Genomic DNA, 14,432 nt, shown 5'->3' on the forward strand with positions numbered 1-14,432 from the left:
TTTGAACATGCAAAGAGTAGTCCGGAATTTCGTACATTGAACAGTGTTACATCCTTTTCGCTGCGTACTGACACAGTGTTGCAGCAAAATTTTCTCTCGAATCAGATTATAAAATACTCTAAGGTATTCATTCGTGCCTGCTGGCGTTATGTAGATGTCATTAAAGATGAAAAGCTGGGTAAAAAGCACACGAGTCTTTCATACCGATGCAAAAGTAAGAGACTGGTTGACACCGTGTGATTTACTAGGGTAACAAGTAATGCATCAACAACAAAGAAAGAGTAAACATCGCTGTCTTTATGACTACCTAATTCGTGGTTAAAAACTACTGCTCGCAGATTTTTTAAATTTATTTCCATCAATTACCTTATTGTATATTTTGAATTGTACATGTTGTCAAAAAAAGTTTTGTAAAGGGAATTTCCTATTCCCATTATTTTCTTAGTGTGATAGGTTTTTGATATTCCAACAATATTCATTTAATATCATGGCGATTGCAAATTTTATTTTTTATTTACTGGTTCTCATTATACCATTTTCATCATATTTTGAATGCTTTCAGAACGTCAAAAAAGAGACATACTGTTGTTATTTTGACTAAAGCTATCTCTATAACAAAAATATGAGGACAAACAGTGCACATACATCTCAAACTGTTCGTTAAGACACACTCTTTATCAATTTTAATGGGTTGTGCTCATTTCAAACTTGCGATTTAAGAAGCTATAACATAATTGTGAAAAATGAGTTGCGTCTATGATTATAGAATAGCGAACGCCTTCAGCGCTTTGATTACTATACCCAAGAGTACCCGGCGTACTTTTAAGTAGTACCAGAGCCGAATATCACCCACCGAACGTTAGTCACAACACTTTTTTGTGATTTGTTTTTAATTGCAATGAACCATATTGGTTAAAAAGTAGTGAATATTCGGATTTTATTACATCATCCCGCATACATAATGCACACTATTTATACCTCTTACGTACCTGTTGATGTACTGTTGGTATTTGGCAAATGAGAGATGCTTATTGGATTTGTAGTTGTTGCTGGTGTTGCATTTGTTGTGGGTAGCATCTTAGTTGTGGCAGGCAGGCGTAGTATAAGTATTTGTCGTAGTTGTGGTAGGCGTCGTGGTATTAGTACGTGTCGTAGTTGTGGTAGGTTTCGTAGTTGTGGTAGGTATCGTAGTTGTGGTAGGTGTCGTTGGTATAGTAGGTATCGAAGTTGTGGTAAGTGTCGTAGTTGTGGTAGGTGTCGTAGCTGTGGTAGGTGTCGTAGTAGTGGTAGGTGTGGTAGTTGTGGTAGGTGTCGTAGTTGTGGTAAGTGTTGTAGGTATGGTAGTTATCGTAGTTGTGGTAAATGACGTAGGTATGGTAGATATCGTAGTTGTGGTAGGTGTCGTAGTTGTGGTAGGTGTCGTAGTTTTGGTAGGTATCATGGTTGTGGTAGGTGTCGTAGTTTTGGTAGGTGTCGTGGTTGTGGTAGGTGTCGTAGTTGTGGTAGGTGTCGTAGGTATGGTATATATAGTAGTTGTGGTAGGTTTCATAGTTGTGGTAGATATCGTAGTTGTGGTAGGTGACGAAGTTACGGTAGGTGCCGTAGGTATGGTAGATATAGTAGTTGTGGTGGTTGGCGTAGTTGTGGTAGGTGTCGTAGTTGTGGTAGGTGTCGTAGTTGTGGTAAGTGTCGTAGGTATGGTAGTTATCGTAGTTGTTGTAGGTGTCGTAGTTGTGGTAGGTGTCGTAGTTGTGGTAGGTGTCGTAGGTGTGGTAGTTATTGTAGTTGTTGTAAGTGTCGTGATATGTAAGATATCGTAGTTGTGGTAGGTTTCGTAGTTGTGGTAGATGTCGTAGTTGTGGTAGGTGTCGTAGTTGTGGTAGGTGCCGTACGTATTGTAGATATAGTAGTTGTGGTGGTTGGCGTAGTTGTGGTATATGTCGTAGTTGTGGTAGGTGTCGTAGTTATGGTAGGTGTCGTAGTTATGGTAGGTGTCGTAGTTGTGGTAAGTGTCGTAGGTATGGTAGTTATCGTAGTTTTTGTTGGTGTCGTAGTTGTGGTAGGTGTCGTAGTTGTAGTAGGTGTCGTAGGTGTGGTAGTTATTGTAGTTGTTGTACGTGTCGTAGGTATGTAAGATATCGTAGTTGTGGTAGGTGTCGTAGTTGTGGTAGATGTCGTAGTTGTGGTAGGTGTCGTAGTTATGGTAGGTGTCGTAGTTATGGTAGGTGTCGTAGTTGTGGTAAGTGTCGTAGGTATGGTAGTTATCGTAGTTTTTGTTGGTGTCGTAGTTGTGGTAGGTGTCGTAGTTGTGGTAGGTGTCGTAGGTATGGTAGTTATCGTAGCTGTTGTAGGTGTCGTAGTTGTGGAAGGTTTCGTAGTTGTGGTAGATGTCATGCTGTTGATGTGGCTTCAGATACAGAAAAAGTAAGTATAACAATGCAGCACAACTCTGCATTACAAACATAGCAGTTCAATGAAACATTGTTAAAGAAAATGGCAAGTGTATGACTAGTTTTCCCATACTTTGGTTGAAGTTCTGAAATGGTCACTAATTCCTGTGCACTTAGTACTGGTACGCTAGCTTACTTAGGAAAAGTGTAATAAACTTTGTGATGTGATATGACATACTGTTGAAAACATTAAAAAACATCCAACTGAACAAACTAACCAATGCTTGTGAAATATTCGTTTGTTTGTTCTTTCTTAAGCACGTGCATATATAAATGTACGTGTAAACTCGTATCACTAACCTTTTAAAAGAGCAGAATGTAGCCCCAGAACCATCAGCACAAAATAAATGAGTCGCATGTTTGCCTGAATTTAACAAAGGTGCCTTGTTAGTACTACATTTAACACATCATGTTAGATAACTTTTAATTGATTTGTTTGTTTACACAGATACGCTATATGGAAACATGATTATATAATATATGCATACAAAAGTATTATATGCAATCATTTTGTATGTTTTTTAAATAGTTTATTAACCACATTATAGGTATACAAAATGAAACATATTCTTATAGCTTATCCAGGAAAAAGTTGATATTTTACAATTCAAATTCATTTACAATTAAGACAAATCCTATCATTCGTTTCATGTATGTTCTTCTTTTCTCCAATTAGAAAATTGTAGCCAAAATGTGACCACTAAATAGTTCTATATGATTTATTTGTTTCAAAGCGCAAACATCAATATACCATCAACTAGGCAATGACCAATCGAAAACTAAATGTGAATTGTCTGATAATTATATGGGATTGAACAATGAATAAAAAAGTATGTGAAAAAAATTCGAACGCAGACAATGTTATCACGTGATGTGTAAGAACTTCATATGTTCAAGTACCACAATATTCCAAGTTGCTTGGTCATGCAGTTAAAATGGTGGAATTGTTTTGTTCGCTCTTGACTTTTAAGTTGACTCTCAAGATTGACTTGCTCCAAGTAGTCTTACTTTGATAATACATAAGTGTGTTTTAAAAATATTATATGATAAAGAATGTTGATACTAGGATGCAATATTTCAACATGTGAACCCTTAATATTTGCCCTAGAGTAAGTCCCACGCCACCAAACCTACTATATGATCGTTCTGATGAGATGTTCTACAAATTGCAATATTAAGGTCATTAAACGATTCAGTTTTACTCCTGGATTGTTGATTGCCTACTCCCATTAATCAAATCTCATATGAACTGCTGTTGTTTCTTGTACATTTACCATACGCCTTTCACAGTGGGGTTAATACAAGAAATCGTGAGAGAATGGTACTTATCTGTTTAATATTATGATTATTTTTAAAACGATAATTGGTTTTATAATTTATTTTACATAGACTTTATTTTATTCCAATTATGTGAACTATTATATTGTCTCTTGTCACAGATAAAACACGTTCGTATGTAACCAAAATGACAGAGTTGATGCTACTAATCGTAACGTTTTGAATGTTGGGATCATGCGACTGAAACCATGTGATGAAACGGACCTCCTATTTATCAGACTTAAGATTTAAATAATATCTAGAAAACACCTTGACCTGTGATCATCTAAATTTGTTGTATGCTGGAAACATGAGAGGAAAGTACGAAGTTAATTATATGATCAAAAATGTTCATAAATTGTCTTTGAATTTTTAACACAATCTTTTTTAATTTAAGGAAGGCTTTAAAACACCAATTCAAAAAATATATATTATGCTTCTTTAAAATGTATTAAAAATGACCATAAATAAAATGCTTTTAGCCGTGAAGGTCATTGAGAATTGTCTGTTGGCGTTAATATCGGTGGATCACTATTGAATAGAATTTTAAACTCAAGTAAATATATCAATTCCGATCAGATACATCAACGTTTTAAACGTTTAATTAGGAACATTTAAAAAAATCAGATAAATAATACATTTTCAAGAGCTAGGGTTAAACGTTAGTTCTTGTGCACATTATAAGTCCGGATCCGATGCAGTGTGTTGTGCGGTTATCAAATTTTATGTTGTTTCAATTATCAGAGGCCGCATTTTTTATCGAATTTTAATGTAACTTGATGTCATTGAGTTATATCTTCGAATATGATGTTACCTTTCTAGAAGGCACATCAATTGCTCGATATTGATTACGTTAAGTCAGAAAGTTTATCGTGACAATATTTAAGTTGCCTTTGAACCTAGATTGCGTGCATCCATACACTACCTGACCAGGTCAAATCTTAGAAGAAAATTGTTTTCAATATAGAGACTAAAAAAGTTACTCAATCTCAATAAAAATTATCTAATTTTTTAAATCAACAAATTCTATGATACGTATGAATCTGGGTCACATGCCGGCAAACATTTGGTCAAGCAAATGCTTAGAAAACAAAAATTGTTATCAAACTCAAGGCCATCTTTAGGCCTCAATTTTTATGAAACTAACCGATAATTGTAATCTATACCAAATAAATGCCGATATTGAACCGGATCACGCGCTTTGAAACCAGGCCCAATGAAGAGAATATCTAGTTTAAAACTGTATAGACCAAAATTATAAAACTATTATGATGAAACTTGAAATTGAATCCGGTTTACGTGTCTTTTCAACTAGGTCACCAATTCAAACCTTAGACAAACCTTATTACAACTTGAAACTCCATGACTCAACCTGGATAAACATGGTCAGAATGCTTAACTTGACAATATCTATGCCAATAGTGTATCGTGTTCACATGTGTTAAAAATTAGGTCACTAGGTCAAATCTTTTGAATACCCATATAAACACTCCCGAAATCACAATTATTTACCATTCTTGATGGTCAGAGCATTTATCTTGACAATATAAAACTATGTTTCAATCTGGTTCATTTGAGGTAAACCACTTGAACACCAGGTCAAGGCTTTGACAAACCTTGAATCCAGGTGAGCGATGCCTTTATAAGTAGAGCAAACTGTCTCAAAGAACTCGCATATTCAGGGGGGTAAATGGTCTCCGATCATAAACAGAGAGTTTCGCATACCAAAATGTTAGTAAGATTATGTAGATTGGGAAATAAAAAAAAAAAAAGTGCTGGGGGGGGGGGGCTGAGAAATCCAAGATGGCGTCCAAGATGGCTGCCAAAAATAGAAAAAATAGAAAAACGAAAAAATGACTCTTTTTTCGTAAATGTTTGCTATTTTTATGTGTTTTAACTCTCATAAATGTTAGTTTTAGTATTTAAATTGTGATTCCATGGAAACATGTTGTAAATTTAGAGTGAATATATATTTTTTTATAAAAAATAAAAAAATATGTTAATGTGTGTTAGTTGTTTAACATATATGTTCAAATTCAATACATGAAATGAAGTTTTCATTACTTTTAAATGTCAGATATAATAAATAAATACAAATAAACACAAAAGCTTTAAACAATATGTTCCAAAGTGTTTTAATTTGTTTTTGAAACACAATATAGTGGGTGGTGCGAATGTATATGCACTTCAGTGAGACATATCGTGGGGTTCGTAGCAGCGCTTTACCATATCCGGGTTTTGTTTGCTCAACGTTTTATAAATAAATTTATATTTATTATTATGGTATAAACATTTGAGCAATTCGAAATATACACAAGATTTCATTTTTTTTATTTTTTTGTTATCCCAAATGTCTTAAGTAACATTTGAGGAAATACTTAAATTTCGATGAATGTAATTTCAGATTAATATAAATACTGACCCTAACCCTTGATTTTAGTAACAAATTAGTAAAAAAATGTCTCAAAAATATAACTAATTACATTTTTGCAAACCAAAAGAAGATTAAATAGTAATTCGGAAGTATAAGCATCATTTATGTCACAAAGAAGAAAGGAGAATAAGAAAAATATTTTTTTTTCCATATATCTTGGACGCCATCTTGGATTTCTCAGCCCCCATCACTTTTGAACCTTATGATCAATAATTTCACAATCTACAGAACATAACGAACATTTTGATATGCAAAACTCCTTGTTTATTATCGGAGACCAGTTTGTTGGTATAAATCTCTCCATACTAAACTAAAACTACTATATGTACCAGTATTAGAATCGGTAAGATGAGGTAGCACAAAAGTAAAGTCAAGTTTGTTTGAGGTCAAGCGCAAGATAGCAGCAACATATTGGTTATCCGTGATTAAATTGTAAAAAAGATATAATAATGATAATGATAAAAAAAGTCTCAATAACTCTTAAGCATCCCATGACATAATTCAATATACATTCTAAGTTCAAACATTCTTATGAAAGGAATACGATTACCTGTGATATAAAATAACAATCATGATATATGTAAACTTTTATTTCTTTCATTCAATGCTAAATCATAGAAAACAATTATTTAATGAAATTATATAAATACAAATACGAAAAATGGTAAAATCTCTGATTAATATATTGACTTGAACTATAAATAAACATGGGGCGTCAAAAGTTGTCTGCATTGTTTTAATTGTGGATTGCGTTACAAGTCATTTTACCTATAACATTTTCTTTTTCATGAGAGATCAATTCAATGTGTAGTTTGCAGCATTATTCTTACTTGTAGCATTTAAAATTACAGGCTTTGCAACTATGCAACAAGTAAGTGCATCGCAGACTTAATTTGTCACATTGAAAATATGATCGATAAAAAAGTTAATATCTTGATCCATATAAGCATTTTAAACAAACATACAAGCATAAACACATTTTAAACATGTCTGTTGAAAGTCACGAGCAAGCTGACATGGAATGTCGATACTCTTCTAAAAGTGGCTGATCTTTTCTATTGTCAACCGAATGATGATAACATGGATAAAATGTTAAATATTATCTTTAAAGACACTTTATTTACAGACAATAATGTTAACAGCATTTCGAGGCCCTTTTTATCAACGATTCTTTGGGAAACATATTGATGATAACAAAACAACTTTAATTCACAAAAGTTCTTTGTCGTTTGCTAATTCATGCTGATGTCACTTTAGTTTTAAATGCCGTTAATGTCTTAACATACCTTTATAAATAAATGACTTACTGCTGTATATTATTATTTTATAGCTGTCAGTTAATATTTGTTTATTTTATACGCAGAAAAAATTTACATAGAGAAGTTGATCCGAATGTCTAACTTTAGGACACGTTAAGTTAAGATTATCATCAGTAGTTTTAATTCTGTTAACCCGACAGGATAAATTAAATCTTAATTATATTTTAAGTCTTAAAAACCAAGCATAACATATTTCCAACAATTAATTTCAATGCTGATTACAGAGAAAAAGCTGGAAAAATAAGTTGATCAACAAATGTATTGAATGTATTTGTAGTCAAACAGACAAGGTATTTAAAAATAGTTCTTGTCATCTGTGCAGAACTCCACAGCAATATAAGGAAGATGAACACACTTAAACATAGTACCCCGAGTCATACCAAAAATAACTATACATATTGCAGATAAGACTAAAATTACTATCTAAGTATTTGAATAAATAAGACGCAAGCTATGAAAACAGACATATATATGCTAGCATAGTCAAATGTTTATTATAATAATTATTTAAGAAATTTACAAAAACTCGGTGAATCCTATGCAAATTTGAGAATATCATTACAATATAAAACATACATGCATGTAACAATATACATAATTATACAAAAGAAGATATGTTAAAATTGAAATCATATTATACATTTATGAAAACACAACATTTTATTTTCGTCAAACATAAAGATAAGTAAGTTTTACTCAACATAGTTTTTAAATTTACTTATATGTAACATTAAATGAAAGTAATTATGTTCATTATGAAGCATTATGCAGCAGCATTTATTGAGAAGATTTTCGCTAAACAAAATGGTATTAGCAACATATTTCCTGTGCAAAGCAAAGGTCAACTATAAACATAACGCATCATAGCAGTGTTTAACATACACAGAACATTTATTTACCGCGCAATACTAATATATAGAAGAATATATGTTTAACTTTTCAAGAAAGTGTTAGTTTTAATCAAAGTTCAGTCTGTCCTTAGGTTTGTTTATACAATCAAAATAATCCATCATAAACCGGATATTATTTTCTTCGCAGAGAAACTAACAGCCTTTTAGGCTGTCAAAATAAGCTCCGATGGACAATGTGCACTATTGTTATCAGCACAACCATGGTGAATGAGGTATAAACCACATACTCCATTATCAGTATGCACTTAAATTATTTGAAACACATGCATATTATTCAAAACATGAATTGTAAAATGATTATTGATACCGCTTAATAGAACGCATTATTTGTATGAGGTTCTTGTTTCTATCATGTTAAGAAGACGAATTCAACGTGTCACTAAAATATATTTGCTTATAACATATAACTTGAAAAATCTTACATGTGATAATGAAATTATGACACATTGTGTTTTATAAATATCTGTAAAGTTACATTTATAAAATTATCTCTTTTCTTGTTTATATTGTCACATGTGTGTACCGTAACTAACAGCAAGATTGTATGTGTGTGTGTGTGTGTGTGTGTGTGTGTGTGTGTGTGTGTGTGTGTGTGTGTGTGTGTGTGTGTGTGTGTGTGTGTGTGTGTGTGTGTGTGTGTGTGTGTGTGTGTGTGTGTGTGTGTGTGTGTGTGTGTGTGTGTGTGTGTGTGTGTGTGTGTGTGTGTGTGTGTGTGTGTGTGTGTGTGTGTGTGTGTGTGTGTGCGTATGTGTGTGTGTTTGTGTGTGTGTGTGTGTGTGTGTGTTGTGTGTGTGTGTGTGTGTGTGTGTGTGTGTGTGTGTGTGTGTGTGTGTGTGTGTGTGTGTGTGTGTGTGTGTGTGTGTGTGTGTGTGTGTGTGTGTGTGTGTGTGTGTGTTTGTGTGTGTACATATTCCATTCACGATTCTCAAAACATAAATAGCTTTGTATTAGTTGTTCCTTCATTGTGTCTATTATTTGATACTCAAACATTTCAATTCTACATGTAATAGGTTCATAACAACGATATGGAAATTATACCTATGACGCTCCTTATTAAATCTTTAACAACAAGAAGGGATTTAGCGGATCCTTAAATTAACTTCTTTTCTACGTGCCAAAGAAAGTTGCCATTCTGTAAATATTAAACCTATGAGTAATGCAGACATTGTTTTTAAATGCACTTTACATTATCTGCTTATGCTTTAAGATATTAAAGGCCCTATAAAGGTGACAAAGCCAATTATTATGCATACAAACTAGTTCAATTTTTACCGGATTTCAGTTACTCTTGCATAAAAATTATTATAATACAGCTTAGGTGCAACGTTGTTAAGAATTATTGAAGATATACCCGTTTCATAATTTGAAGAAATGTTTACAACTTTGTAACTAACGTGATGTGTAACCTCAAGGCGGTGACGTATGCTAAAAATAGCCGAAAGAAAATTCCATATTAATTCTATTTTAAACAACTTTTTACCAGCAGAAAGTAACTTATTAGATCACTACAAACATTTTAACCATTTTGACGAGACCTTCTTTGTGAGTGATACCGGAAAACGTTGAAAATCAACGATATATTTTATATTTTTGGTGACCTGAGTCACTTTCACTTTCACCTTCCCAAGGAAACAGCGATGTAAGTAAACTTATTGTTTGTAAACACAATTGACTTGGAGGACACTGTATTTTGAGCTTAAAACAAGTTGTATTGCTCATTTTTGTATGGTTTTGTCCAATAGCATATATATATATATATATATATATATATATATATATATATATATATATATATATATATATATATATATATTGTATTTTGATAACCTTTATAAATAAAATTTAAAAAAAATATTTAAAAATCGGTAAATAATTACGGATTGTCACCTTTATAGAGCCTTTATGACGAAGCTATGATGGTTTATTTTAGATTAATGTATTGCCGCGCGGCAGCGGTTTGGCTCTCTTTCTTAGTGTTTACTTGTGCGACACCCTACAACTTGACATCAAGTGTAGTGACCAAGGGCCAGAACTTTATGACAATCCGTTTTACATCGCAGTTCAGTCCACATTAGACTTTTCTTACGCGGCTAAATATATTTTCTTCATAGAGATGTAGTTGGAGAGAGCAACAGTTGTGCGGGAACTTACGAAGTTGGATGAGTCAAAATGTAAATTTTATTACGCAAGGATCATTAAGACAATTCTTAAGTAAGCTGAACCCTCTTTCCCTTTCTAGACCCCCTCCCTTCTCTCTCCCCCCCCCTCTCTCTCTCTCTCTCTCTCTCTCTCTCTCTCTCTCTCTCTCTCTCTCTCTCTCTCTCTCTCTCTCGCTCGCTCTCGCTCTCTCTCTCTCTTTCTCTCTCTCCCCTTCTATCTCGTTCTCTCTCTCCCTCGCTTGTCCTCTCTCAAAAACAAGGCTATTTTCGACATAGCTTTTTAAGAATGAAGCATTCAAACTGTTCCTTCAGCGCTATAGCATACAAACGTTTTTTGACAATGATGACACACACCATATTTACCTTTCCTCCACTTTGCACCTTGCTCTGTTTTCCCATTTTTGGAGTGTTCATGATCGTACCTTCAACATTAAAAACAATATGTTTTATAGGTATGAAGTCTAAACAATAACACAATAACTGATATGAAAACACCCTGACTGATTTTTGTAATCGGATTGATATCGTTGCGAGATATATATATATATATATATATATATATATATATATATATATATATATATATATATATATATATATATATATATATATATATATCAGCATGTTCCTGTTACAAATTAATTGACATAAACGGGTGAAATACATACCAAGTTTTGATCGATTTTAGCTTTAATGTACAGGCATTGAATAATATGTTTAATGGGAAACCTGAAACTATTTCCAATGATCTATTTTTAGAAAATGGAAATCCGACAGTAAATGGATAAAGGGATCCCCATTCATTTTGAAATCAGTATCATAATAATCAGAGATAAAAAAGATCGAACACTCTATCTGGAATGCGACACAAAACGTGTATGGTCGGAACCAAAAATTAAAATAGCTGAAAATGTGCTTTGGTGCCACCTTCTGTCATTAGCGCCACCTCATAGGCATTGGCTCCATCACTTTTGGAAAAACACCGAATTATCTATTGAATCGACAAGAAGTCAATTTTGTTGTCCATGAAACAACTTAAACATGTCAAAAGCTATCCTTTGACGTTGTTAGCGATTTCATCTGGATAAATTTTCCTCGTCACCCAGGCAAAACACTTCGGTGTTCTGTTAAAATTTGTACCACGCCATAACGTGGTCATCACGTTTCCAAATTGGTTGTTATTGTATGTTTCTGTACATTTGTGGATGAATAAATCTTCGCTAAATCTCACCACATTGCCCGATTGTCAAAATAATGCGAAATACGTTGAAAAATACACACATATACAACTAAGTCACTATGTCGAATAATCCGTGACATTTCATAACATACGGTCCTTAGCGCTACCTCGGAAGTAGAATTGGTGCATTTAATGTATCAATGCATGGCGAAAAAGAGGTGCCGCCCGTGATTTACGGCCGTGAATATACGCCTTATGAAATGGACGTACTATATTTGCTAAATTGTATTTTTTGGAAGGGCACAACTTTATTCTGGCAATCGATACCAGGTTTCAGTGTCTGAAATAAATTAAAGACATAAAGAATGCTTTTAAATTGTATCGTTTGTTACGGGAACAAATTGAATTTGATTTAGTTTAATGATAACCTAACTCAATATGAAAGCAATAACATATTTAACCTTTTTTATTGATCATTCGTTCACACGTTGTCTATTTAATTTAGCTTAATGCAATACATACAGTGATTTCAGTTTAATCATGAAATATCTGTATTCAGTTGTTTCTGTGTCAGATTATACATATGCTAATTGTGTTCATTCAAAATGTAGTTTCATCTACTTATATTACTATAACAAATGTCATGACTCTATACTATATGGAAACTGCAATTTATTTATTAGATTATATTGCGTAATGATTGAAGTAAGAAAAAAGATCGAACACTCAATCTAGAATGCGACACAAAGAGTGTTTGGTCGGCACCAAAAATTAAAATAGCTGAAAATGTGCTTTGGCGCCACCTTCTGCCATTAGCACCACCTCATTGGTATTGGCAATGCATCGCAAAAAAAAGAGGTGCCGCCTGTGATTTACGGCCGTGAATATACGCCTAATAACATGGACGTTATATATTTGCTAAATTTTATTTTTTGGAAGGGCACACTTTTTATCTGGCAATCAATACCAGGTTTTCAGCGTATGAAATAAACGAATGGCATCAATAATGCTTTGAAATTGTATCGTTTTGTAACGGAAACCGATTGAATTTGATGTAATTGAATAGTAAACTTACAGAATATGAAAGCAATAATATGTGAGCTTTTTTATTGGTTATTCGTTCACCCGTTGTTGTGTATTAAATTTAGCTTAATCCGAAGCCTACATCGATTAAATTTTAATCATGAACAATCTGTATTTAGTTGTTTCTGTGTCAGAGTTATATAGATGCTTATTGAATTCATTCGAAATATGACTTATATTACTATAAAAAAAATATCGTGACTCTACTGTATTCCGAATGTAATTTGAATCAATGGTCGACAATCATCACACGCTCACAAGTGCCTACGTAATCAGCTTATGCGCTGCACTTATTTGGACCAACTCTTGAAAAAGAACATGGTACGATTATTGATAAAATACATTAAAGTCGCTCATAGTTGCAATAAGCCAACTCCCAGCTATTGGCCCTCCGGGTCCTGGGAGTTGCAACTTGTTTCACGATTTACCATAGCAATTTTACCGCCTGGATTTCGGGCGCTGATTTATTGGTAAAATTAGCAACATAAACTATTTTCTGGCATGAATTAACACAAATAGATCGTCAATACATCTATAATGAGCAAATTAAGATAACTTACATGATATGGTGTGCTCGCAGAAGAAAGATTTTAATTAAAGTTTCAAACACGTCAACCGTAAATGTAAATGTCAACTTGTTTGCATATGGAACAGTTTTTTTTAACCAAAATAAAAATTAAAGGAACGCACGCGGTGTGTTTACAGCAACATGTACCAATAAACGGTTTACCTATGCTTTCATCCGAACATACATTTTTGTTTTTAAGAAAGTTTATTTTCAAATATTAAATATTTGTTTTAAATGGACAGAAATTTTATATATAATTTGTTGAAATGTTAATTTATACTTATTTTAATTGTATATGAATAGCGGTCAGACAACATACATTTGGAATTATAATACAACATCTACAGCAGCAACATGTATTTTCTCTAAAGCATACAATTGCTTTTAGCCATATACAAAATAGAAAATAACAAAAGTGTAATGCATGGATAATAAGAATTATGTTTTCCCCAGGCGATTTTAGCCCAGCGGGCTTAAATGCGTGCACTTGAAATTCTCAAAAGCGCTTGCTGTCTGCATTCGGCCAATGTTCAATCAAAACATGCACGCTCTTATCAGCGGTGTGTGCATAAGGGGCTTAGATAACACGTATAAACGATTTACGGTCGTTCATGGGGATCAATTATGGTGTTTGTCACCTAATAATGGCCGATAATGATCTATTATTACCGGTACATGTGAAGTAAGAGCAATTAAAGATATGCTCAATTTTTTTGTTTGTTTTATTTTAATTAGTTTAAACCTATTTATTGAAGCTCAATTGCATCGAAAGTCGAAGGCTTATATAAACGCTCTCGAGTCCGTTTCCTGGGACTAGAACCAGTACTTGGTGTCTTTTGGGGGAGATCAAAGGAACGCTCCCAGTGGGTTCGAACCCGTGACCTTCCGATTTCTAGGCGGACACCATATCCACTACGCCACAGCGATCTTTTAAATATTTTAATTGTTTACGACTATTGCAGAAAAGAAAGGTATAAAGAACTTGCCTCAAAAATAAACCGTAACTGATGT

At 33.4% G+C, this 14,432-nt stretch overlaps 3 protein-coding genes across 3 annotated transcripts in view; 2 read left to right on the forward strand and 1 right to left on the reverse strand.

Moving 5' to 3' along the window:
• Positions 1-14,432, forward strand: part of LOC127855708 (A-kinase anchor protein 9-like) — a 477,990-nt gene that overhangs the window by 306,091 nt on the left and 157,467 nt on the right. The gene's annotated exons all lie outside the window — the stretch shown is intronic.
• On the reverse strand, positions 1,140-10,989 carry LOC127854530 (probable serine/threonine-protein kinase clkA). The gene is made up of 3 exons (XM_052389595.1): positions 10,954-10,989; positions 1,584-2,407; positions 1,140-1,263 (listed from the first exon to the last, which is right to left on the reverse strand). Exons 1-3 carry the CDS (start codon positions 10,987-10,989, stop codon positions 1,140-1,142), a joined length of 984 nt encoding a protein of 327 aa, XP_052245555.1.
• Positions 9,946-14,432, forward strand: part of LOC127854531 (uncharacterized) — a 34,276-nt gene continuing 29,789 nt past the window's right edge. Inside the window, exon 1 of the mRNA XM_052389596.1 lies at positions 9,946-10,070. The gene's annotated coding sequence lies outside the window, so the exon portion shown is untranslated. The remainder of the gene's footprint in view (positions 10,071-14,432) is intronic.

The sequence above is a fragment of the Dreissena polymorpha genome, chromosome 13 (assembly GCF_020536995.1).
Source record: "Dreissena polymorpha isolate Duluth1 chromosome 13, UMN_Dpol_1.0, whole genome shotgun sequence".
Taxonomy (NCBI): Eukaryota; Metazoa; Mollusca; class Bivalvia; order Myida; family Dreissenidae; genus Dreissena; species Dreissena polymorpha.